Below are 26,591 nucleotides of genomic sequence, written 5' to 3'. Positions count from 1 at the left end.
TGCTGTGTTTCACAAGTGACAATCACTTCACTTCACGGGCGCATCGCACAGTCCGAAGGGGATGTCAAAGCTCTCATATTGACTGATGAGGATGTTGAAGCCGATCATTAGACTGCATTGTGTAGAGAGTGTAGAGAGCATAGAGGGCAGGGGTAGTGGATGACGTTTTTGATGGTGTTTTATTGAGCCCCCAGTAATCGGCGCAAGGCCGCAACCCCCATCCTTCTTTGATAGATAAAAGAAACTTGCCGCTGCCGGGGATGTGGAGGTCTGCAGAGGTCTTCATGGCACCATCGCTCATACAAATGTTTGTGCCATGATTCTAACATTGTTTTTTACTAAAACTAGACCATGACAAAAAAATTAAAGTAGTAATTAAACTATCAAAAATATGTTGCTATGATGTGTTTGAATGCATTTGAATGCATACATTTGTGTGTGTTGCTCCCAGTGTAGAAATTGTCTTGATTTAATAGTCTGGAGAAGCTAAACATTTACACCATTCACCCACTGGAGTTAATAAAACAAGACTGAAATGAAGTCACTTAGATTCAAGAGAAAACAAATGTGCAGAATTCTTGTCGACATTAAGACTGTGTGTGTGTGTGTGTGTGTGTGTGTGTGTGTGTGTGTGTGCGCGCGCATGTTGTGGCCAGTCTCAGGTGTGCTGGAGAGAGATGTAAATCACCGCCGGGCCGAGCAGGTACTCATTATCCCATCCCAGGTAGCAAATGTTTCTCTCTGCCTGTCGCATTCCTGCGGCCCACTTCCCCCCGGGGGCACTTATCTGTTTCCAGCGCTGTCATCCCCTCAAAGGAAGCGTCCCTCTCCGCCGCCATCGCTCTTCCTCCGTCTCCCGGCGCAGAAGTCGGTTGTCAACACCCGAGCCGGGGGAACATCTGTAGCACTGTAATTGCCCTGTAATACAGTCGCAGAGACACACCTCCCTGCCTTGATATTTCAATCCCGGCCCGGTCCTCCTGACACCTGTTGACGTCTTCATCTGGCAGCCGGCTCTGTGTGGCCGGCCGACGCAACAGGCGGCTTTTGTCCCACGGACCTGCCGCTGTCACTGCCTCCGGGGTGACACTGATGAATCGCTCACAGAAACCCGAACGTTTGGTCCATATCACCGAGTCGGGGGAAAAGGCCCACTTTACTCTGCCAGGAATGTCAGGAGGCTGGAGTCAAACTCTGAACAAAGTAACGTGAGCGAAAAGGATCAAACAAACAGGGATCTGGAGGGACTCGCATAGGTGAACTATTCCATCCTATGACCTTACAGCGTCTAGTAGAGCTGTGAATCTTCACTGGTCTCAAGATTCTCAAGACCTTGCTCTTTAGAGAATATTTAGATAAACTTGTAACCTTCTTCTTGTCTGACTTCTGTGTAGAAACTAGAACAGAGTGAATAAAAAGATTGTATTCATAGTTGGGGGTCCTAATGAACCAGAATTGATCACTTCATCCATGGTAACTTGGAAGCACGTTGTAAGTCGCTCTGCAAAAGGACGTCTACAAATGCCTTAAGTGTAAATGTAAGATTCGATTACGATTATTAATGCCTCAATTATCGATGCATCGTCAATTTTTCTACATCACAGTGTGTCTGTAAATACGTCAGTTTTTAAAGTCTCGTTCACATGAACGTCTGAACCAGCCGTTTTTCTGACGTTGGTTGTGTCAGGACTGAATGTCGGCCATTTTTCTAAGTCAGCACCAGCATTCGGCCCACTGCACGTTCAGATGGCGTCTGTTCTATTGGCATCAATTTCTGCCAAAATTCAAACAGGTGTTAAACAGCATCAAACAAGCGCAAGTGAAAAGCCAATCAAACAAGGCTACGAACCGCAGCTAAATCGGTTTATTTCATTCATAGTGCATTCATTTCCAACATTCGTGTAGACGAGGTCGAACTCCTAGCCAGAGTGGAGCTGTACTCAGATCAGGTCACCACAGTCAATACCGAATATGTTAGTAAACATTTATTTTCTGCAATTATGATGCACCATGTCTGCATCGCGATGCATCAGTTATGAGATTAACTTCCATACCTGGATCTTGCCATGCCTCAGCCAACTCAAAACGGCCAAATCTGGTTACAAAGAATGTACCTGGAAGTGCCTCTGCATCCCTGTTGTTTTAGGGGTATTAAAGGGCGCACACATACCCCACCAGTTGCATTTGAGGCGTCTGTTGACATCTGTGGTGCTGCACTGGAGGAATCCGAGCGCAATCATCTGAACCTGTGTGCAGCAGTTCTAAAAAGCCATCTGACCCATTTAAAACAGCGTCTTCCTCATTAAACCAATCACGTCAAGCCCACACAAGTGACCCTCTGTCTTTTAGGCATCATTCGTAATGTAATCCGTTGCGTTGTTTTAGGACATGGCACATGAGTTTGTATTTTCAAAGTCTTACATCTTAACAATTATTTAATTTAGAAAAAAAAAATTAAGCACATGTACTCATGTACACATGTACTGTTATTTCAGCACAAAATCTGCCAAAAATGGTCCAAAAAGGGTAATTAATTGATGTGAAATTAATTACAAACATTGCAGAACACATTTAAAATCAAGCTTGATATCTCGTTGTGGGTAATTTTATGTAAGGTGACAAAAATTTGTCCCACTTCATTCTTAATGTGTGTCTAGGTGTATGTCTGGGGCAGTGGCGTCCTAGCGGTTAAGGAAACGGACCCGTAATCGGAAGGTTGCCGGTTCGAGTCTTGATCCGCCAAGGTGCCACGAAGCACTGACCGTCCCCACACACTGCTCCGGGCAGCTGTCATGGCTGCCCACTGCTCAACAAGAGTGATGGTTAAAAGCAGGGGACACATTTCACTGTGTGCTTTGCTGTGTGTCACTTCACTTTCTTTTTGCACAATTTTCTTTGTTTCTTTGTATTGTTCAGGTAATTGCAGTTTTGTGGAATTTGTGGAAAATTCGAACGGCACATAGCCAGATGGACTGTGCATTCACATGCTCTGGATGCTTTGACGAATTGATACGCCTCACACTGATGAAAATGACCTTTTTCTTAGCAAAACGGGGAACGAGTGAGAAATGCTCCTGTGATGAGAGCTGCGGGTTTACCATCTTGTCACGATCCGGTCAACCCCAGGTCTGGAGTTTGGAGTAGAGCTTCATGTTGGTCCTGTGTCTCCTGATTGTTTTCACCTGTGTATGATTGTAAAAATCTTCCCAGTTCGTGTTCGCTGTCGGGACGTTGTTTGGTGATGTTTCCCCCGTCCTGTTCACCATGTATTAAACCCCTGTCAAGCGACATCGTGCATATGTGTCTTTCTTCCTCGCCATGTCCAGCCATCAATACAGATCTACTGCCTCGCCATGTCAATCCAACGTGACAGGTCTGGACATACAGTAGTAGATGGACCTACTTTATGGAAGTTTATTTCACTTTCTTGTTCAAGTTCATTTTAAAGACTTTATTGTCATTGCACAGTCATACTTAGTACAATATCACAAGATTGTGGTCCTGCAAAATTCCACAATAGAGAAATAAATCATTTTAAAAAGTGGCTTGGAAGATTATATGGGCATCTAGCAGGCACATATTTAATCATCAGTTTTTCTGATTTGTGACTTTCTGTTCAACAAATCAAAGCATCTCACAGTCTGAATTCTGAAAATAAATTGGTATACGACCACCTCCCTCCATTTCTCCCAAAAGAAAGAAGAAAGACACATATGCACGACGTCACTTGACAGGGGTTTAATACATGGTGAACAGGACGGGGGAAACATCACCAACAGCAACCTGCGGTACATCAAGTTCTCATGAAGAACAGTGTGTCTGTGGGTGTTTTTTACTAACAGTAGAGAACATTCTCAGCTAGAATAAGGAGATATGTTCTCCGCAACGGTCAATAAATAAACAATGCTCTTTCAGGAGCTCCGAAAAGCATCGTCTGAAATATTCATCGTCTTTGTGAGCCGGCAGGAGCAGACGGGGGTTATAAACCGGGTTTATTCAATATTTCAGTGAGAATGTTTCTTTTATTATGAATTAAATCCTGTCGGTCCTGTAGGTCTGGCGCTGGAGCTCATCTCTGGTGTGTTCTGCTGCGCACTTTGTTGGAGGGTCCGTGCATCGGCCTGACGTGGAAAATGGAGGTGAAGTGGGGGACGAGGTGCCAGCTACTCCTCGTCCCTGGCAGCAGGGGTCTCCCTGGGGCATCTGCGGCGTGGAGAGTGGCACCTGGCGCACAGCAGCAGGCAACGGCGCTGGCGATGATGATGGTGACGGTCCTCCGCCACCACCTGAACAGCGATGAAAGCGGAGCTGGTATTTGGCTGTTTGGCGGTGCGCGTGAGGCGGTTAGAACCAGGTCAGCGACCGCAGGGGGGAGCCGGTCCTGATTTCCTGACTCTGTAATCAGGCGTCTAGACCGTCCCAGAGTCGGCAGAACAGCGTGAGACGCTTTTACAAGTCACTGAACCGGGGACTTCTGATGTTGCTGCTCAGCGTTATTCATGTTATTTCGTCCCACCTCAGATATTCAGAAAAATACTTAATTAATCGTCAAGTTAATTTATAATTCAAGGTGCTCAGTAATAGAAAATAGAAAAAAAAACATCTAGAATAATTGTTAATAAATAAAGTACATATGGGAAAATGAGGGCAAAAGACACAGAAAGTAAATCGAAGAATGCGAAGATAGAGGTGTCTGACGTTGTCTTTTAAAGGTGATTAAAGATGATGAAATGGTAATGATGAGTGGCGGTGAACCATGTCCACCTCAGCATTTGACCTCTTCTGATGGAGCAGGGGAGGCCTGGGCAGCTCACATGAGATTATAGTAAGCAAAATGACGCCCAAGTGACCACACACGTGACCCCAAAGATGTTTAATCCCAGGCCAGAGGGGGTGGAGGGTCACCTCTAACACCTCAGCATGGTTCCTGGCCCTCTGGCCAGCAGGACAGGGGAAAGATGTTAATGGACCTGGCATTTTCCTTCTTATTTGTATGGCAGTGACAGAATGTAGGACTGAACTGAAGGACGAGGACATGCAGTTAATGAGCTGCGGCGATGAAGACGCAGAGAGGAAGGAACATCCAGAAAGGCTTCCGGGAAGGTTCATGTGAAGATGTGAAAGTGATTGTCATTGTGATACACGGTGCACACAACGAAATATCTCCTCTGCATTTAACCATCACTCCTGGTGAACAGGCGCCCGGGGAGCAGTGTGTGGGGACGGTGCTTTGCTCTGTGGCACCTCAGTGGCAGCTTGGCGGCTCGGGATTCGAACCGGCAACCTTCCGATTACGGAGCCGCTTCCTTGACCGCTACAGGCCACCACTGCCCCTGTGATGTGATGGAACGTCACTGCACTGGCCTCTAATAACAGAACACACACATACCAGGCATGTTACACTGACGCAGGAAGTGAGCGTTTCTGGATTGTGACTCACGGCTCTGATTGATGAGGCTCATCTAAAGATCTAGAAATCTGAAGACATTCTGAGACATCTGGAAATGAGTCTGGCTATGAGCCGGAAGCTGAAGCTGTGTGTGTGTGTGAGACAGTATACTGTAATAGTGTAACAACAACAGTAAAATAGTTTAAACAATTCTATTGTGAATTGTTTTAATGTATAAGATTGAAAAAGAAAAGATCACAATAATTTCAATCATTTTCTGTTTAACTGATCAGAGTTCATGATAAATTAAATCAAATTATTATTAAATCAATTGTTATTCCATCACCCAGGTTCACATTCGAGTCTTTTTTTATGATTATTTATGAAACTAAAGTGCAGACTCGTCCATTTCAGGAACTTCAACCTGGAAAACACCGGAAGTTTCCACACAATAACCCAAAACAGGAGGCGGTGCCACGGGTTTCACTTCATTTATTTAATTACAGCGATAGCATTCCTATTTAAACAACAGTTTTATGTACAATAAGGAACAAATCGAGATACAAAAACGAGGCTCTTAACAGTGAGCGGCTGAGGAGGAATTTAAAAAGCCGCTCTGGAAGGCGGCCCAGTTATAAACAGGACGTCACCCGTCAGGTCTTGCCATTCCTGGCTTTAAATCCCGCGTCCGCATCTACGACGGGAGTCACATTACTACATGCAGGCTTCTGTACAAGTCATACAAATATTTACAGGCTCTGAACACGAGCGTGGGAGCATCGGCGCGTTATTATAGGATTATCACGCGTCTCTAATGAACGGACACTGAACGTGGATGAGGACGCGCAAGGACTAGAGACGTGGAAAAAACCGCCTCTTGTGCCTCTTATTAATCCACCTGAGGAGCTGAGAGGAGAGGAAGTTGTATGCAATTGTATGAGATTTCAGAGACTTTTTGCAACCCCTTGCGTTGCATTTTGCCCATCCTGAACCCAACCTTCTTCACCTGGCTCAGGGTCCCCCCCCCGGAACCGGACTGGAGTCGGCGGCCTACGTTAACATAAATGAAGTAGCGAATGGAAAAGCGCTATGGTGCGAAATATAGTAACATCGTGGATGCTATGAAGTCTGTGTAAGTCACAGCCTGATCAGAGGGGCGTGGTGCGCGTCGCCTCCCCCTGGTGGTGGCGCCGGTTCCGGCTCTTTCGCAGCTCCTGCACGTGCTTCCACTTCCCTCTCTGTTTCGGCTTCTTCTCCCTGTGCCAGAGCGTCTCACAGTACTCGTCCACAGACCGCGCCGGGCTGCTCAGTGCACGCAGGAAGTCCTTGTAGCGCTGCCGAGGCTCCGCCCCCGCCGCGCCCTCGGAGGGACCGCCTCGCGCGGGCTGGTCCAGGACGCGAAGGGTCAGCCGCAAGAGCGTATGGGTGAAGCGTTGCTCCTGAGACGTGCAGAGGTAGGAGCCGGCGTCGGCGCGCTGCAGCCAGCGAATCAGCAGGCCCCGCTCCGTCACCAGCACCCGCTCGTCTGGTTTTACCTGCAACACACACACACGCCTTTTGATGCCTCCCACAATTGCTCCTACATTTACATTATTTTTTAAAAATAAGGCCTCGTTCACACGGACAGCTGAACCAGGCGTTCGGGACTCAGACTCAGTCTCAGTGTTTAAATCTAAACTAAAAACACATCTGTTTTTCTGGCCTTCTGTTAAAGTCCCAGACACAGTGTCAATTATTTAGTCCACTTTATCACACGGTCACCCCGTCAAACACAGACAGTGTCAAATTCACGCTAGTTAGGCCATGTCACTGTAGCACCAATATACCACTATAACCACATATTTCAGTATCGGTCATCCAGTCCCAACATCTGCCGCTGCTTCTGTATGTTCTCTCCGAGACACGAAATCAAGCACACAGACTACCGGCATGAAACGAACCAGAGAGTCACCACAGCCTCCAGCACCATAACAACTAAAGTTTCATGGATCTTCAAATGGACCAGTAGCATCATAATGGAGACACATATTGTACGCCATAACACTGGACTTTAGAACCTTCTCTGCACTGTCCAGTACCTCCAAACAGATGCTCTATACTACACTTTGGGCTTCTCCACCTCTACAACTGTAGGATTTTTTCTCTTCTTGGACAAATAACCACCAACCCTGCACTGACACCACTTGCAGGCTCACTCTACCCTGGAAGGGGGTCCCTCTCTGTATCACTCCTTCCAAACGTTTCTTCTTTTCTTTTTTTCTCTCTCCTAGAGTTTTTTTTGTGTGGAGTTTTTCCTTGTGTGCAGAAGGGTCAAGTGTGGGGGGTGTGAACTGTAGGGCCTGTCAAAGTCCATTGAGACGTACTGTATGTGATTTTGGGCTATATAAGAAATAAATGTTGTTGTTGATGTTGTTGTTGCGTTCAGCAACAGCGTGCTGGTGCTGCACATTCGGATGGCGTCGAATAAGCGCTGAATTTTCTTGGTATCAATATGTGCAGAGATCCTGGCGAACGTTAAACCGCACGCCAGTGAAACGGCAATCGAACGCAGCTACAAGGTGCAGCAAAAACGCGTATGGCGTTCTGAGGGCATTCCTTTCAAACGTCCGTGTGGACGAGGCCGAACTCCTACCCGGAGTGGACGTGTACTCAAATCAGGCCGCCGCGTTCACTACCAGCACACCTTTTTAACTCTTTATACCGTCGCCAGGTCAGCGAGCAACGTCAATATGAAATAATGCATCGATTCTCACACTTCCCCAATAGATTAGGCAATAGAATAGAGAGAGCGAGAGTGAGCGAGAACAGCACTCCTGTTCTGGTCAAGCACATTCCAGCACCCTGGGCTCATAATCGGCTAGAATGCCGCATGGAAAACCCATAAGTCACCTGTTGGGTTCCGGCCCATAAATCACCCTGAGAATGACAAATTAGGGCAGGAAGAAAATGGCTTCCCAACATGGTTCAAAGGTCAGCGACTCAGTCAGCAGGTCAGTCTTTAACCCCAGAGTTTGGGCTTCTGCCAATCGGTAATTATGACTAATTACTATCTGGCTGCTGATGAAGTCCCAATTACCAGCTGAGCACATGTGTGAAGGCCAGAGAGGAGTGTGTTAATGAGCTGACCTGCCCTCATCTGGGTTGTGTGTGTGTGTGTGTGTGTGTGTGTCTGATCTATATCCAAGGTGTGTGTCCATCATGCTAATGACGTGAGGAACAAGAGGCGTGCTTTGCCTGCAGAGGTCAGAGGTCAGCAAGCTGTTGTGGAGAGGGTGAGAAAATAAGATGAAGGGACAAGGTGAAGGATCACACACATACACTCCCTCACACACACACACACACACTGACACACCATCTTTATGAGGACCTGGCAAAAGTTTTGGTTTGATTTTAAATCTTTATGGGGATATTAAGTAATAAATTAGCATCTAACCCTGAACTTAATCCAAGTGGCCAAAGGATTTGTTTTAATTCTTGGAAAACAAGCTTTACCAGTTTGGGGACATTTGGCAAACCGCTGACAGATAAACACATGGATATTGTCAGAAAAATATGGAATGAATGTGTTGCTCTGATCTGAGTAGCGATCAGGACCAGGGTTCGTTCATTAGAACGTTCGTTCATTCCACCGCAGCTCCGTTAACGCAATAAAAACTGTGCTGGCAGCAGCGATTGGCCCAAACGTGTAAATAATCATCCCATGGTGTTGTACTGGAATTGATCTTGTCGGCGCTGTGTTGCGATCGGTATGCCGTTGAGTAACGTTTAATCGGTTTCAGCGTTCGCCATGTGTTGCAGATTTGCGTGTCCGTCCTCATTAGGTTGTTCCTGCTGTCCGTCCCTCCGTCCGTCTCCGGCGACGGCCCGCGTCCACCGCGCGTCACGCCGCTGTCAGGCGGTAAAACGCCACAGCTGCGCGCTTCAAAGCATACCTGGCATACGCACGCCGACGGAGCGCCTACAAAAATCCCAGATTCCATCAGTCCTTCATCCAATATGAAACAGACATGGGGTCCAGGACACTCGGCCAAGATGGGAGCCCTAAATATCGTTCCAGTGTCGTTTGGGTGTGAACATATGTTACTCAGTGTTACAAGATCGGACATATACGATCTCACACACACACTCGCCCTTCTTTTGAATCCATATACACGTCCAGAAGCATCTCCTTTTAACCTCGGCCTTTTATAACAAATCTTTTCTTAATACGCATCCACACACACAACTAAAGTAGAGCATTTCATTCTCTTAAAAAGACCCAGATGTGCAGGAAAGGTACGTTCGTGAGAACTGATGTGTGTGTGTATGTGTGTGTGTGTGTGTGTGTGTGTGTGTGTGAGAGAGTAAAGTCCAGCTGTAAATCCATCTCCTCGACAGAAGGTTTCTTTCGAGTCAGCTTCACTTCTCCTTGATCACCGAGAGTCCGGACTGATCAGTAATTCGCCTCACACACCAACGTGGTTACGGTACAAGCACCTCTCACACACACACACACACACCGTATAAACCCACAGGATCAAACGGGGCCGCCGAGAGTTTCATATATGAGTCCATCCACCCTGCTGTAAGAACAATGCACCTGTGGTTGTGTTTCAGTTACGATTGTTCTGTGTCAACAGGCTGGAAAAGGTCGAAACAGATGTGGGGAGAAAGAGAGGACGAAATGTGCAAAGGAGAACGGCGAGTGTTGCCAGGTCTTGTGAGAATTATTTGGCTGTTAAATTTAATGGTGTTTTTTCTATACCTGCTTTTCAAACAGCATGCTTACATAAAGCGAAACCTGGAGATGCACCACGAGTGGAGGAGAACGGCATTGAACTGGATCTTTTCTACTCACACGTGGGCTTCAAAACATGAACAGGGCGGCTGAACAATAAAATATGTGGTTTTGTAACAAAGGCAGTCTAATATGGATTTTTGTGTTCAGTGGTGGCCTAGTGGGTAAAGAAGTGGGTCCTCATGCACTGCTCCACTGTTTCACAGTGACAAAAACGTTCACTTCACTTTCATGCGCTATATTCCATGCTCAAACTATCACAGTATTTATTATAAAATGACTTTATGGACAACGAGTCAAAAACCGAACCTGGCAACGCTGAGGGTGAAGGTGAAGGTCTCTCTTTACAATGCCTGCTGTCAACAGTTTCACACCCAGGAAAGAAAATCACTACAAAGCGCAACTAACCGGCAACTAACCGAGTGTGTGTGTATTATCGCTGCGAGCAATCCCATCACTCACCTTACCTCATACCTCAGGGCCATTTAAATGTCTCCTGTATGTGCATGTGATCTGGAGCGTTTGTGGGTGTGTGGACAGAAGGTTGCTTGAGACAGTGGAGCAGCTGACGACCCCAAAACCTCATCCCTTCATCCTAGCCGCATGACGAGTGTCATCCTGTCATCACACACACACACACACACACACACACCTCTGCTAGTCTTCTGTCAGTACCTCCCACTAAAACAAAATGACAGACAAAAGGCTGCACTGCTGGCAGTGTGTCTGTAGGTATCAGTGCGTGGTTCTGTGGTGGCGGGCGTGGTCCAGGTCTCACCTCCTCCCGATGGTCAGATCCCGCTCTCTGAACGAACCAGCGGACCTGGGCCTGCTGGGATTTGGGAGAACATTCCAGAAAGCTGGAGTTGCTCTCCACGCCGAACTGGAGCTTCTCCTCCACGTCTTTACCAAACACTGAAATAGCGAACACACACATTTAATGCCGGAGTGCACACAAACACACCAAAAAAAGTCGCACACAAACACACACTCACCGTCATCTGAGTCCCAGCACTGGCTGGATGGATCTCCGTGTTTTATATCCTGCCTGCGGGCCCGTCTGCAATAAACACACACACACACACACACACACACAATTACTCAGTCACTGTCAGCGATTGTCCTAGATAGAGGACTGTGTCCTCCAGCTGCTCAGGCTTTTAGTGTCTGAATGAAGCTCCAGAGGTATGTGTGTGTGTCGTAGTGTGATATACAACACACACACACACACACAGTACATCTGAATACACGTATTTGTATATAGTATGTGTGTGTGTGTGTGTGTTTTTCTAACACACACACCTGGTGGCAGTGAGGACGGACGGGGCCCTGGACAGGTGTGACCCATGTTGTTCTACATATCAGCCTCAGATACGGGAACATGCTGCGCTTGTGTGTGTCTCCTGAGTGTGTGTGTGTGCGTTACCTCTTTGACGCCGGGACGTATCGTGAGCACCGGTGTCCGTCCCAGGCGCAGTACGGGTCCCTGGCGAGGCAGCAGTCGGCGCAGCCCTTCCCGTAAATGTCACACCTGTGCAGCGACACCTGCGCCAGACCCTCTCGAGACCCCACGTACAGCTGTTGCTATGGAGACGGGGAAGGGGAATCGTCAGGAAAACAAGCGGGAGAAATGCCTGATGGGACGATCATGTAGCAAATAACTACCCCTAACAAGATATTTGGGGTCAGTCCCTCCAGGACATTATTGGCTGTGTATCGCCTGATTATATTGTATTTATATATATATAAAAAGCAAAAGCAGCCTGTTCCAGACGTAATAAAACGGAGTGGCTGATGTGTCAGGACAGAAGAACACAAGTCCAACATGACCAGCGGCAATAAATGCAATTCAGAGTCACATGGTCATGGTGGGGAGGAGGATGTGACTCTCACATGCCGTGCAGCTGATGAAGAGCGAGTGTCAGGGCGTCACACGCTAAAAACACGCTGTTTCAGGGTCAGCCTCGGCAACTTACCTGTTTAGAAGAAATGTCCATGTTCAGGACGGCTGATGGAGTCTGGGGAGGAACAAGAACATTTTTTCTAGGTCTGAACTCCCCAGCTGGAGTAATGGGTGTTTGTATCACGCGGCTCCTCACTTGAAAAACCTGCAGCTCCTCCAGAATCACCTCCTCTGTGGCCCAGTTCTCCTGTGTGATGCTCACCACCTTCAGCACTGATCCCAAATCTAATGCACACACGTTTACAAAGTTTGGAGAGTCAGCAAAGTTCTGCAATGCTGCCCCCTGCTGGTGACTCAGGAGACACAATAAAAACATGCTGGATTAATGGGTAATTAATGTACTGGAGAATATTTATTTCATTTACATTTACGGCATTTACCAGACGCCCTTATCCAGAGCAACTTACAATTAGTAGTTACAGGGACAGTCCCCCGTGGAGACACACAGGGTTAAGTGTCTCGCTCAGGGACGCGATGGTAGTAAGTGGGATTTGAACCTGGGTCTTCATAGCCGAGTGTGTTACCCTCTAGGCTACTACCACCCTATTTCCCTGAAATCCCTCAGGAGCTCCTACAACCTTTTACCCCATTTGCACTGCAGGCTTATCGTATCGACCACGTGTTATTGTCACATTATTTTATAGTGGCAATAACCTTGTGTTGTTAATTGTTTAATAATATTTTTTTTTTTTTTTTTGACGATTGGAATCTAAATTCCAATGTGACCAGCAGTTTATTGAAGAATATAAAGAGCATATTAAGAATATAAAGAGAATATAAAGTGCTGCATATGTCATGATGTGAACTGTGTGAGTTAAGAGGAAGCTCTCACCCGTCCCGAGGAACATGACGGCGTACTGGCCGTCCTCGGCATGGACGCGGTCCACCACGATCTGCGTGAGCCGGTACCCGGTGTTGACCCGTGTGAAGATGGGGCGACGTGTGATTGGGTACACAGGGCGGTGCATGAGGGGGTGGAAGCGGATGAAGCTGATGACATCATCGGGGAAGTCCTTGGTGCTCTTGATGCGGGGATCATACGTCCTGCTGGGACACTGAGGGAGGGTGGAGGAACAAGTCATTAAATCCACCCAAATCCACCCGCCCGCACCCTTCCTGCTTGCCCTTCCCCAGGAGGGGGCATCTGATTCGACGTCAGCGCCCAGTGCCACGTCCGAGTCATGCTCTCAAAGTTCAACTCAGATGTCACCAGAAGGCCACCAAGTATAAATAAATCAACCCGACTCTGGCAGAACATTATCACTCATCCCAACTATTACAGTCAGCGAGTCCCACTCAGCCATTGCAGGTTCCAGGGGCAGGGCCGCCCTCTAGTGGCCATGGTTGGACCTGTTGCTCTCCACCTCACAGTCAATGGCAGCACCAAAAACCTACAGTTAACAAATACTTATCTTATATTTTATTAGTATATTAGCTATATAGTAAACTGATATATAATATTATATTTTATACATTAAAGTTGAGCTTTATTGTCATTTCAGCTATAAATACGTTAGACGGTTCATAGTGATACGAAACAACATTTCTCCAGAACCTGGTGCTACATGTAACATTTGAGCAATTAATAAACGTTACATACTGATATAAAGTGCACGTGTGTGACACAGACAAACTGGGCTACATACAGTGCGAACAGGGAACACACGCCGTGCAAGAATAACATTTAACAAAAAAAAATTTGACAACACTCAGACAGACAGCTAAACCGGCGAAATGAATATTAAATGTGCAAAGTAAAATAGTGCAAATACTGCTGTGAAAAATGGAACTGTGCATTAATCGATAATATTACAGACAGATAATATTACAATATAACAAAGGTAGTGCGAGTGCGAGTGTGTGTGTGTGCGTGCGAGTGTGTCAGTCCAGAGTGGTGAGTCCCTGAGCATTCAGTTGCCTGATGATTCAGTTGGATAAATATATAGATGTTGTAGTGTAGGAAGGAATTTCATATTTCATTTTAGTTTATTTATAAAATTTTTATGAATGCTTAATGTGTAGAGTTCAGTTAGTTTTCGTCTGGAGGACTTTTAAAAACAAATACTTATCTTATATAAGATAGTTTATTAGCTGATATAATCTATAATAAACTGATAAACAATAGTATATTTTATATTTGGTAGTATATTAGCTGTTATACTGTATAATAAATTGATATATAATAGCATATTTTATATTTTGGTAGTATATTAGCTGATATACTCTATAATAAACTGATATATAATAGTACATTTTATATTTTGGTATATATATGTATATGCTTTAGTATAAGAGAGTTTTTTGTATTTCATTTTAGTTTATTTATGACATTTTTATAATGTGTAGAGTTTGTGTAGAGTTGAGGACTTTTAAAAGGGGAACAGACATGAACACTGAGACTTTTTTCACCTGAGTTCCGACATGAAGCTGGTGGGACGCTGATGAACATGACCTCACATGCACACAATCTCTCACAAGCCGAACACAAATATACAGCAGAAGAGCAGAGATGGATGGCGAGGAAGGAGAGGCGTCTTTCCCCCTCCGTAAATAAACGCGTGCGTACAGGGCGGAATTCATCTGCATTACGCGCAGCAGGGCCGACCCGGGATCAGCGTAAATAAACGGGGGCCTCGTGGCGCGCTACACCTGCCCTGGAGATGAGCGCGTGGTTTATTGTGCTTCTCGGTGGCAGCTGGGCACTGATACAGGCGGACACATCCTGGGAAAATGGTGTCAAAACTAAAAGAACACATCACTATTCGATTCTTCTGACAGACTAGAAGAAAAAGTGGCGTATAGACTCGTAACTTGAACGAAATGTGACTCGTTTAGTGTTGTTTAGGTCTAGAATCTTTTATTCACCAACACTTTGCTTTTCTCTGCTTGGTCTCTGTGGTTGTTAGGATTTTGTTCCTTTACTAATATGAGGCGAGCCGGCTTTTTAACTTTTCTAACTTTACCTTGAGTAGAATCAATACTTATTTTACAATACTTATTTCATTTTACCAATAACTGATTGTGTAATAACACTTCCTCCCATTCCCAGACCCTCGTTACGGTGTGATGCTGACCGTTCCTGGCCGTGGGTAGGGGATCCTGCCCTCGTACTCAACCCAGCGGTGGTCCGGCCCTTCCTTATGGGCGTAGGGTCCATTGAACGCTGCCCGGATGTCGGACATGCTGTACACACACACTGCTGACCCCTTAAAAATGGAGCTGGGAGCACACACACACACACACACACAAATACACACACACATTCTGTTAATGTCGTTAATCTGTCAACCATTATTCAGGACAAAGAACAGAACGTCTGGCCTACAGCTGTACCTGGTGGTGGTGAAGACTCCATACACAACAGGATTCCTCACGTCTCTTGTGTGGACCAGGAAGATGTCCTCTGTAACACACACACACACACACACACACAGTTGGCACATGCACGAAGGTCAGTTCTGTGTGTGGGGGACAAACAGGGTGCGGTCAGACTTACGAAGTTCATCAAAATGAGTATCAAGTCCATCAGGACCAGGGATGGAGCAAACCAGCCGAGCTTTGAGGAAAGTTGTCCACTTATTGGTCAGGCTTCTCAAACCGCCCACATCATTCTGAAACACACACACACACACACACACACACGTGTGGTTTATAGAGCAATGTCTATAAATGCACTTTACAGACTTTACAGTCAAATGAGCGGAGTTAAAGAGACCCATGTTTGAGCGATCAGACATCAAACGCCTGGACCTCAGACAGAGAGGGGCGGGGTGGGAGGCGGGAACAAAAGTGAGTGGTTGTCTTTAATTAGGACCAGATTAACATATCTTTAACACTTCATATCAAGTGACCTTGGGGAGGGGGGGGGGGCCCAGGGCAGTAAAGCTCCCCAGGCACGTCAACAGCCGCACACACACACGACTTCTCAAAGGCTTTACTGTCCAACACACACACGGCATTGCAAGAAAAAAAAATAAAGCTAAACACAGAGGGGCTACGAGTGGCGCTTTCCAAATCTTCAAAGATGCCAGGAACCCTCTTATCCAGCGAGGAATCCGGGCTCAGCCGTCTTAACAGCTCCGTCCTAAAGCAGTAAAGCCGGCCCTCGCCCTCCCCGAGAATCTCTCAGCGGCGCGGCGAATTTCCACCCAGCTCAAGCCCGGCAAGCAGAATCACCACGACGTGCCGTTTATTCCTCCGAATATATACAACGATAGGGTGAAAGAGTACAAAACAGCCAATAAGATATCATTTAATATTACAATCCTTTAAATTATTAGCTGTGCAGTTGACACACTCTTTAATATACTTTTTTCAATCTTTCAGATTTAAGCCTATTTAAAATACACTATAATGCTGCATTATAACGCAGTTTACTCATTTATGGGATTCTCGCTGAATCTGCACCGAGAATTTGTTACATTAAGTATGTTTTTGTGAGTATTTCTGCTCAGGACGGTGGCGGCTGGCTTTAAGGGAGGGGTCTACTGATTTCTACTGGAAGACGCAGTTTGACATTTCCCATCATCCACGCCATGGGAATATAAAGGAAAGCCCTGTCACCAGCGTCAGAGACTCAAGAGTCGGGGGAGCGCCATCACAGCCAAGGCCTCTGAGCACCATGGTCTGGCCCGAGGAGGAATGTACCAGCAAGGCTGCTATTCTTCCTTTCCTTCACGGTGAAGACCGATACAGAGGATCTACACGCCCTGATTGGAATTCCTGCCTTCTGATCTTCTTTAACTAGAGTTCCAGGTCGACACCATATAACTGTTCATTATGAAACTGATATCGGCCGTCATTTCAACATCACTCTGACTTTGTACTTGGGAGGCAGAAGCTGTGAATACTCTGGGGTCCCACCTTGCAGACCCTGGCCACGCGGGACAGGACACTTTTATCTGAAACGCTTCCTTCACTGGATGCCTCGCGGAAGAAGAAGTAAATCTTGTCATCGTCTGGGTTGTTAGTGTCTGATATCGGATGAGCCGCTATAAAGCGTCCTCCTGAGAGGAGGAGAGAGGAGCATTACTTCATTACTTAATAAACACACACTTACAAACATTATTACAGATTCAAATGATCACATTAAACAATGAAATATAATATGCATGTGAGTATTTATGGTGTTACTGAACTCCTGTGCATCGTTTGCCAACATTTGCATCGTGCAATTAAAAATCAGATCATTCTTCAGATCAAGGTTTGAATACCTGGTAACCATAGCAACACGAAGTTGAAGGGTCATGGCTTTGGTGCGGTTTCTCTTGCTGTGGGTCCCACCTCTGCTTTGTAGGGTCCAGTATGAAGTTTTATGTCCCTGGTTGAATCATTTTTATGATCTTCTTGGCTAAGCTTGAATGCATGTGGTTTTATTTGCCTAAACATACGCATGCATGATAACATGTGTGCAGAACGCTTTGAAGAATATGCTGATCATGAAACATACTGAGAAAAAAACAATATTTTAGAATTTTCTTGCAGACCAAAATGGACCAAAGTGAACAATTATCCACATATTTCTGTGCATGTTTGCGAGTGAAGAAAAATAGAAAGAGGACTGGGGTTACTGTGGCTGGAGGAGGTGGAGAAGACGAAGGAAGAGGAATGTGGAGAAGAGTGAGGAATGTGGAAACTGCGTGTCAACCTCTGGCAGCTGAGTGACGAACGCTGATCATCTGCAGCCGGGAGCTTCCCTGTCCAAAGTGCCAAGGCCGGCAGGGCAAAGCAGCCGACCACGTCCAATCACAAGCTATTATACCATTCATAAACATTCTAATAGCTTAGAATGTTCCATGAAGATCCAACTTTTTCTGCAGTTATAAAGCATGAGGGACCAGACACACTAACGGTGGGAGGACTGTGTGTGTGTACAGTGCTGAAATCCACTCTCTCTACATAAAGTGTCCCTTTGTAACGTTGGACTCAGTGGAAAAAATCACCGCAGTGATGGACAGTGGCTGTTAAAAACAGGAAGCGGCGCCCTGACGTACACCCACTCGAGGCCAGGGAGCCGAAAAACAGTTCCCATCGTGGCCCGACAGACCCGTGGCAAGCGTTGGAGACACTGCACGTTCTGTTCACCGTAGAGCTTAATCAATCTCTAGAACGTAAGACTCACCTACGGCAGTTTTTTTTTTTATTTTATTTTTTATCATGTCAATGAGCGCAGTTTTATGCTCTCTGGTGTCTGGTTTTCCACGTATTTCTGTCTAATGATCACTCATTAGCTGGAGTGTGTCCACATTCGTATACTGAACGTGTCATGGCGTTACCCGGTGTGTCGTCCCTGTGATGTCCTGTTTGGTATGAAACCCCTGCATGTTTACTTGAAGATGTTCCTGCATTTAATACATTTTCATTATAGTAATTATCTTTATCTACACTTTTATATAATCAGGAAGAAATATGTATAACCATAGACACAAAGTCATGTTTTGGCTATGCACCGTCGACTCAGAATTTGATATTCTTATGACTTCAGTATGCTACAAAGTAAGCAGGTACGGCAGTTCAAAGCTTGTGTGGAATTTTGGTCAGTCTGGGGGGGGTGAAGCATTGATTTTTCTTTATCTTCTTCATAACATCACACCCTTTTTGAGATTTCACGATCAGAACGTTCCACAAAAGCCCAACATCCCCTGCTTGTGTTTTTCCTAGTTTGCCCACATGTTAGCATGCAAGTATAAGCACACGCATTCATGCAAGTGCACACGGTGAAATATTTGGCCGAAAAAGATCATAAAAATGATCCAACCGTGGACGGAAAACTCCAGAGGAGGAGAGTTTTATGCATACCGGACCCTTCAGCTGTCATCTCCAAAGCAGAGGTGGGACCCACAGCGAGAGAAACCAAACCCAACTCCCTCTGTTTACTCAGGCCCGCCTCAGCGGTGACTTCATCTTTAAAATACACGTTTATTAGGGCCCCGGTCCGGCCTGGTTTCTATTAGACGAAGAAGGTGGGATCGCATGTCTGGAACAGGCTCCCTCACCGTTGATCCAGTAGTCCTCAGAGATGTCCGTGCGGATGTAGTGCTGGTCGGGCGGAGGCCCCAGGGACCGCGTGAAGGCGGAGTCCTTGCCCAGGAAGTCTGACGCCGTCCCGGCGTACAGGTACTGATCTGCGGGGAGAGAGGCTCCGGCTCAGATAACAGCGTTCCTGACGTCGGAGCGCCAGCTGGAAACTCATAGTTCCTGAGGCGTCTACGCGTTCATAACTTATTCCTGCACGAACAAACAGGGATCGGCGGAGCGGTAGCCATGGCAACCAGCTGGCAAGGACGTATCGAAATGCAAACTGGGACTGAGCTCGGTGCTGGAGAGAGATGAGCAACATTCATCATTTACAGATGAACCAACCTACTTGGAAAAATGTTGGATTTATATATAATGTCATCAGAAAGCCTTTCTTTTGTGCTTGCGTGTGCATTCAAATGAGCAGATAGGCGAGATAATCTGGGGTTATGTGCTTACCTACTAAGCATAAATTATGTTTTAAACATAAATTTGGATTTGCCATGTTATGTGGTGGAAAATATGTGGAATTGCTGTTGAAAATATGTACTTGGCCGGGGTTTTCCATAGCATCCATCAAATGAATCTGTTTTCCCCAGTTATTTCAGTTTTATCTCACCAGGTGCGGAAGCTGTTTGTAGGTTTGAACGTGTTTCAAATGAAACCAAATCCACATGGAAACAAAAATGTGCCGTGCATGAGGGTGTGTGTGTGTGTGTGTGTGTGTGTGTGTGTGTGCGTGTGTGTACACCTGTCTCACCTGTAAGCACGGAGGCAAATGGTTCCCACGGGTCAAAAGGGCACTTGAGCCGGCCAGACTCCACGGTGTTGGTGAGGAGCTGAAACACACCATCCTGAGGAACACACACACACACACACATAAGGAAAGAAGAGCTGGAGAAGCGGCCAGCAGAAACAGTCAGTGCCCTCACCTCCCGGTGACCTCCGACCTCCAGGAACGCACAGGTGGGGTGGAAGGCTCCGGTGCCACACGCGTACACGTGCGTGCGGTTGTAGGTGTGCAGGACCCGGACGAAGTTGGCACACTCGCTCTGGAGAAAAAAGGGGCATCGGAGCAGTTCACCCACCAGACGAACGCGCCGGGATCTGGGAGACCAGTCCAGACTCACGTGGAGGTACTCACATGCAGACTTTTACCCGCCAGTTTGCACATCTCCACTCGCTCCCGCGGGGCCGACCAGCTGATCTGATATATATATATATATAAAAAAAAAAGTTTAAGTTTAATTCAAAGATTAGTGTCCCACGTCCAAAGACTAATGCCCATTACCATTTCAATTTTTTATATATATATAAAGGGGATGTTCATATATATATATATATATGAACATGTGATCCCTCGTCTGCACTAGTTTATGATGGAAGTAGAGAGGTTGAATTAAAATCTCCCGCAGGTTGAGATCACAAGTTCATTTCACCACAGGCTTCATGTGAGTTCCTGTCCTTGTGCATTCGGGTGGGGACTGAAATCCTGCCACTGATCTGTGTTCACATGCATGTTATGCAAAGGGATAATCTTCTTAACATACACTGCAGTGACCTCTGACCTCGAGGCAGGGAGCCGTCTCCACATGTAACGCTGCAACCCACGATGCCCTCTGATCCCGTCATTTCACATTAGATCTTATACACACGTGAGGCGTCTTTACACACTAGCGCTTTCAAACTGTAAAGGCTACAGACATGTTGGAGTGATGGTATGTGCGTGTGTTGGTGTGTGTGTGTGTGTGTGTATAATGAGTGGTCCATTACTCCAGTTGTCCCAACTAGTGACCTAGGATGTGATTCTCTGTTGGGTCTCTGAGTGTGTGTATGTGTGTGTATTGCAGGTCTTAAATTTCCCACGTGTGGGACTAATAAAGGATCATCTTATCTTATGTGCTAAAATTAAAGAGACTAAGAACTTATGTGGCCCAACACACACACATACACAATCCTGACTGATTGTACATGTGAAAGTGCAGTGATTGTCATTGTGAAACACTGCAGCACAACACACGGTGATGCAACGAAATGTGTCCTCTGTCACCCTTGCAGTGGGCAGCCATGAAAGGCGCCCGGGGAGCAGTGTGTGGGGACCCAGTGGCACCTTTTGAGCCCACAGCTTTTTGATTATTTTTTGATTATTATTTTGATTAAGGGTGGTAGTAGCCTAGAGGGTAACACACTCACCTATGAACCAGAAGATCCAGGTTCGAATCCCGCTAACTACCATTGTGTCCCTGAGCAAGACACTTAACCCTGAGTGTCTCCAGGGGGGGACTGTCCCTGTAGCTACTGATTCTACGTCGCTCTGGATAAGGGCGTCTGGTAAATGCTGCAAATGTAAATGTAAGATTGTGAGTCCGCTTTCTTACCCGCTAGGCCACCACTGTCTTTTTACTACAATCCAATCATCCACGTCCAATCCACAGAGCATGCCAGTGTGCTTTGGGTGCATCAATTTTGCATATGCAATAGTGAGATTCTGACCCAGGGTCAGTGTGTTGATCCCCACCCCGCAGTGATTTTTAAGTAAGCTGAGATCAGTTCCTCCAGGTTTTGTTCTATAATTCAGGTTCAGGCTGCAACACTATCGGAACCCGGCATGAGCTTAAATCAAATAAACTGCGGCCCGCTGGGTGAACGCGGGTACGTAACGCAGTGTAAACAGCACACTTAACCTGTTAACTACGCACATACACACACTTTCTGTATATCCCGACGGTCAAAATATTTACAGTCCAGCGAAACCATGGGGATTTAACACACACACACACACACACACACACACAATCATACAGAGGAGGAAGAATAACTAGAAGTGCATGAGCCCACACGCCTGTGGCAGTGAAAGTGACTGCTTTAGTGCAGACTCTGCGAGTGTGTGTGAGTGTGTGGGTGTGCGTCGTACCTTTTTGTACTGTGTGTTGATGTTATCAGGACTCAGCAGGTAGACGGCGTCTCGCGCCCCCAGTACCAGTCTTCCTCTCTCCTCGTCCAGCAGGAGTGTGTGAGAGAGCAGAGATTCTGAGGTGCCTCGGAACCACACTGCGCTGCCTGACTGCAACAGATCTGTGGAGTAACACACACACACACACACACACAGTGTACATTTTTATTTTATAGAATTTATTGCTAACAAATCGATGAAAACACTTCCATTCTTGACTCCAGAGAAATTGCACCTCTGCCTATTATCTCTGCATCTGAGATGAGCCTGGAGATCAGGGTCACAACATCTCTCTATCGTACATCACAGATCTGACATGCCTCCATGTATATTAGACTATAACAAGTGTTTATGTCTAGAGCAATAAGTAGAGTCAAAAGACAAAAAAAACATAAAAACATGAACAATTATTGATATATTGGCATATTCTATCACCAGTAGTTTTTTTCAGGTGTAAAGTTAGTTAGATGTATAATATGTGAATTTGCTTGCTTGTTTCAGTTCCCTTTCATTTCATTCTGTCCTGGGGAAACACGCCTTTCTGGACCACAAGGTGCCGATATACAACTTTGTGACTAGTCTACGTGTTCAGTCTCACAGCTCCATCTAGTGGTGCTTCCGTATATGACACATCAATGCTACTTAACGAACATGATTTATCAATGTATGAATACTAATCATCAAATAATTTTGTAACATTTTAGATAAACAACCTGTCATCGCACACGACAATTTTCACAACATTCTGCTTTTAACTGTTACTAAGATTGAATTTCCATATTAATTGAATGTAAATGCGATGAAAGAGAAAGAAAGCAATGTGATACGGGGCAAAAACAGAAGCCACGGTGCACGATCATTTATTTTATCGCTGTATGACATTTTAATAAACACCATTTCATAACGCTTTTCGTTTGCCAGATAAGCTGATGCCTCGAGCCAGTAAGCTGGTTGATGTCGTAATAGAGGCGATCAGCGGGGCTGGAAGCGGCCGGGCCTGAAGGAGCCTGTACGGCACGGCCTGGCTCGGGTTTGAATGGGAGTCGTGGAGCGCCACGAATCTGACCTCATCACCTTCGCTCGGGTCCCGCATGCCTGCGCAGTGAGACACGGGCGCATGGCGGGGAGACATCTGTTCACGTAGATTATTAATTCCACATCAAACAAGCTCCGTTCCGTCTCCCGGCCTCGACTGCCAAAACGCTGCAACGGAGAGACGAGCTAATGTACCAACTAAGCAAACAACCAGCACTGTGTGTGTGTGTGTGTGTGTGTGTCTGTGTGTGTTTTGTCAGGGTAGCATTCCTATAAAACAGGGAAATGTTCCAACTTGTTCATTAGAGACGAGGGGACAGGTTGACGCCATTACTCCTGTCTATCTGTCCGTTGTCACTCTCGCTCACTCTCATTAACTTGGTCCCCCCCATCTTGGTCTACGCCTCGTCAAACATCCTGGGTATCAGCAGGTCTTTGTGTCTGTTGGGAGGGTTGAGGTTTGGGCTAATCTGACCCGGGTTTGACTCGGCGATTAGCCCCGCGTTGGGAGGACGGTGCGAGCGGCTCACAATGGTTCCCGGCGATCGATATTATCCCGGGCACGCACTTCTCCATTCTCACCCCCTTCCCTATCGGCTTATCGCACCCCGGCTTATCTCCTCCGCAAACAGCCCGAGGGCGTGGACGCGCTGAAAGAGCGCTCCTTAGCGAGTCGGCCCTCCGATCGGGCCCCCCGAGGATTTATCTTCTGGACCGCTCTCCAGACACGACCCCTTCTTGCTCTCTCAGCAGCAGCCAGCGCCGCGACCCCTGACCCCGCTCGTTTGCTTAGCGTATGATAGCGTAGCGTGGCGATGCTGTCTTAGCACTTAGCTGGCCTCTAGCCTCAGAGATTAGGGCGAGAGCAGTAATGAATCGGGAGCGACTGTCAAGGGCGGACTGAGAAGTGGCCACACGTGTTCGTCTTGGGAGATTCTGAGTCAGTTTAAATGATTTAAGCCTCGTCTTAGAATACAAGAATGGAAATAAAAATTTTATCCGTTTCAGCATCGGACTAGGCTTAATCCATGAAAGGGGAAAGGGATCGAAGCCCAGATCCTTCTAATCCAGTTTTTAATGTACCCCAGAAGGTTTTTCTGCCCTCCCAAGCCACGACCCCTGACCCCCTGGTTTATTTAGCGAGCTGTAGCATACCGCGCCATTGCCGTCTTAGCACTCAGCCGTTCCACTAACCTCCAAGATCAGAGCCATCTCTGAAATACTTGGCAACAGTGTAAACGAGTCTGTGTGTGTTTTCTTAACCGAGACGTAAGAGTCCCGATCTCCACAGCGGAGAGACGTCTCCAGTTTAATCCGCAAAGGCCACCATTCGGACCCCCACCGCTCCAGGGAGTCGAGGGTTAATGTGGAGGTAGGGCTCGACAGGAACGTTTAACCTCCTTACCCTCGTCCAGCGCTCTCCACTCGGCTCTGTTTCACCGCGACGTTATCCGAGTGCAGATCAGAAACAGGAAAAATGATACCTGCTTGGCAGTAGAGACCAAATGTGGACGTTAAGTAATTTCTGTGATCCTCTCCTGAGCGATGTGCACCACGCAGACGGCAGATTTAAGGCCAGAGCCTTCAACTCTGCTCCGATCACGGTGACGTATGACTTTTCATAATTCACGGAACTTTACTGATACCAAGACGAACGAAGAGGCGTCCTTGTCACAATAAATTTAATCGGAATTTACTGGCCACAGTGTGGGAAAAGCGCAAGAGCAGGATCATAGACTACTTCCTGTAATTCATATACTATACACCAAATCAGCCAGAAGATAAAAATATTCAGTAGATTGCCATTTTACCACCAAGACAGCTCTGGCCGTTGAGGCATGGGCTCCTCTAGGCCTCTGAAGGCATCTGCTGTGGTATGTGGTACCGAGCAGCAGATCCTTTAAGTCCAGTAAGCTGCGAGGCGGTGCCACCATGGATCAGACTGGAACACCGTGTCCATGAAGGGGTGTGCCTGGTTACCAGTAATGTTTATGTCGGCCTGGACTTCTCCTCATAGCGCATCCTGGTGCATTTGGGTGACGCTCCTAACCATGACATCAGTTTAAAGGTCCCCTATGATGAAAATGTGACTTTGTGAGATGATTTAACATTAATACGAGTTCCCCGAGTCGGTGTACAGTTCTGCAGTGGCTAGAAATGGTGATAGGTGTAACGAGTGCTTTGATCCTTCTGCTTCACCGTCCAACCCCTCCTCTAAAAAAAGGAACTTCACCTGCTGTCATGGCTTGAAAACATCGTAGTTGCTCGGTGATGAGATATAAAAAAAATTTTTTTTAGTTCTGTCACACGATACTCTGAAGAACCAGTGATGTCATTTACATTTTTCCTGGAAATACGCCGACAGGAGTTCCTGTCTGCACCAAACATTGTGGTTGGTGGATGGTGTTGATGACGCTCAACTCCTATAGGCCGCTGTCCTCCTTGTCCCGCCTCTCTCATCCTCATTAGCATTTAAAGCTACAGACGCTGAAACGGCGCGTCCTGGGAAATGTAATTGTGGGACTGGATCAAAGTGGCCGTAATTCTGCAAGGCTGAATTTTGGAAAGAAACTTCAGATACAGGATTAGGGGACCAACAAGACTGATATAAAAATGTTCATGTCAGGGGACCTTTGAGAACTCAGAAGCCAACCCTTTTTTTAAATATACATAAGAAGCCTTTTTAATTTAAGTATTTAGCTTGTGTTTGAAGATCTTTAGTCACTTAGCTGTTCATTAGAAGTTCATTTCAAGACAGTGAAGAGTCTACATGAACGCTCTCCAAGAACCTTGAGAGATGGTGGTACCAGTGGAGCAGTGCTGGAGGATCGGAGAGATCGAGGTGCAGAGCGAGGAGTGATGAGAGATCTGAGGTAGGAGGGTCCTTGGCTCCGGTATTTTGTATCTGATGCAGGGACAGTGGAGGGAATGTAGCAGTGGTGTGGGAGAATTCTGGAAGGTAGAAAACGAGTCTTTCTGCAGCGTTGTGGACCATCTGGAGAGGTTGATTCATGGCACCTTCTTGCGCTGCTCTGTGGTCCAGTTTTGATGCCCACATTTGGGAGTGGACACAGGTCAGAATGCACACCTAACTGGTCTGCATACGCCGTAGGTTCAGACACCTTTCTATCTGAACCAGAATGAACTCTGAGCCACAGTGGCTCTTCACCACGGGCCATCCTGAGTCTTGGTCACCCATGAAGCTGTCACCAGCTGACCAGGTTCCTTCCAATTGTGGAATGCTCTGCTCACCTGGAATTCAGACTTTCCTTGTCTCTACAGCTGAGAAGCCACACCCACCCTGGGAAGTCAGAAGGTGACTGACTGTCAATATTTTCCCAGTGCAGGGGACACGCAGAGAGACAGACACACTGCAACAGCCCAGCTGTTCTGTCCTCTTATCCCAGAAAGTCATTTATCAGGGCCTATGCTCAACTCAGCGCCCATTCCAAAGGTC

At 46.6% G+C, this 26,591-nt stretch overlaps 1 protein-coding gene across 2 annotated transcripts in view; it reads right to left on the bottom strand.

Annotated features, from left to right (window-relative positions):
• Window positions 1-5,863: 5,863 nt before the first annotated feature.
• sema3d (sema domain, immunoglobulin domain (Ig), short basic domain, secreted, (semaphorin) 3D) overlaps window positions 5,864-26,591 on the bottom strand; it is a 29,775-nt gene continuing 9,047 nt past the window's right edge. For both annotated transcript variants that reach the window (XM_028957902.1, XM_028957903.1), the window contains exons 3-18: window positions 22,061-22,221; window positions 20,291-20,353; window positions 20,079-20,198; window positions 19,907-20,000; window positions 19,125-19,253; window positions 16,993-17,135; window positions 15,626-15,740; window positions 15,463-15,532; window positions 15,204-15,348; window positions 12,962-13,184; window positions 12,266-12,354; window positions 12,143-12,184; window positions 11,593-11,750; window positions 11,162-11,226; window positions 10,945-11,081; window positions 5,864-6,924 (exon numbers count right to left, since the gene is read on the bottom strand). In XM_028957902.1, the coding sequence (XP_028813735.1) occupies window positions 6,538-6,924; window positions 10,945-11,081; window positions 11,162-11,226; window positions 11,593-11,750; window positions 12,143-12,184; window positions 12,266-12,354; window positions 12,962-13,184; window positions 15,204-15,348; window positions 15,463-15,532; window positions 15,626-15,740; window positions 16,993-17,135; window positions 19,125-19,253; window positions 19,907-20,000; window positions 20,079-20,198; window positions 20,291-20,353; window positions 22,061-22,221 (2,141 nt within the window). In that variant the 3' untranslated portion in view covers window positions 5,864-6,537. The remainder of the gene's footprint in view (window positions 6,925-10,944; window positions 11,082-11,161; window positions 11,227-11,592; window positions 11,751-12,142; window positions 12,185-12,265; window positions 12,355-12,961; window positions 13,185-15,203; window positions 15,349-15,462; window positions 15,533-15,625; window positions 15,741-16,992; window positions 17,136-19,124; window positions 19,254-19,906; window positions 20,001-20,078; window positions 20,199-20,290; window positions 20,354-22,060; window positions 22,222-26,591) is intronic.

This window comes from Denticeps clupeoides, chromosome 17 (assembly GCF_900700375.1).
Source record: "Denticeps clupeoides chromosome 17, fDenClu1.1, whole genome shotgun sequence".
NCBI classification, from domain to species: domain Eukaryota; kingdom Metazoa; phylum Chordata; class Actinopteri; order Clupeiformes; family Denticipitidae; genus Denticeps; species Denticeps clupeoides.
Note: the sequence above shows the minus strand (reverse complement) of the source record. Positions and strands in the feature narration are given on the sequence as shown.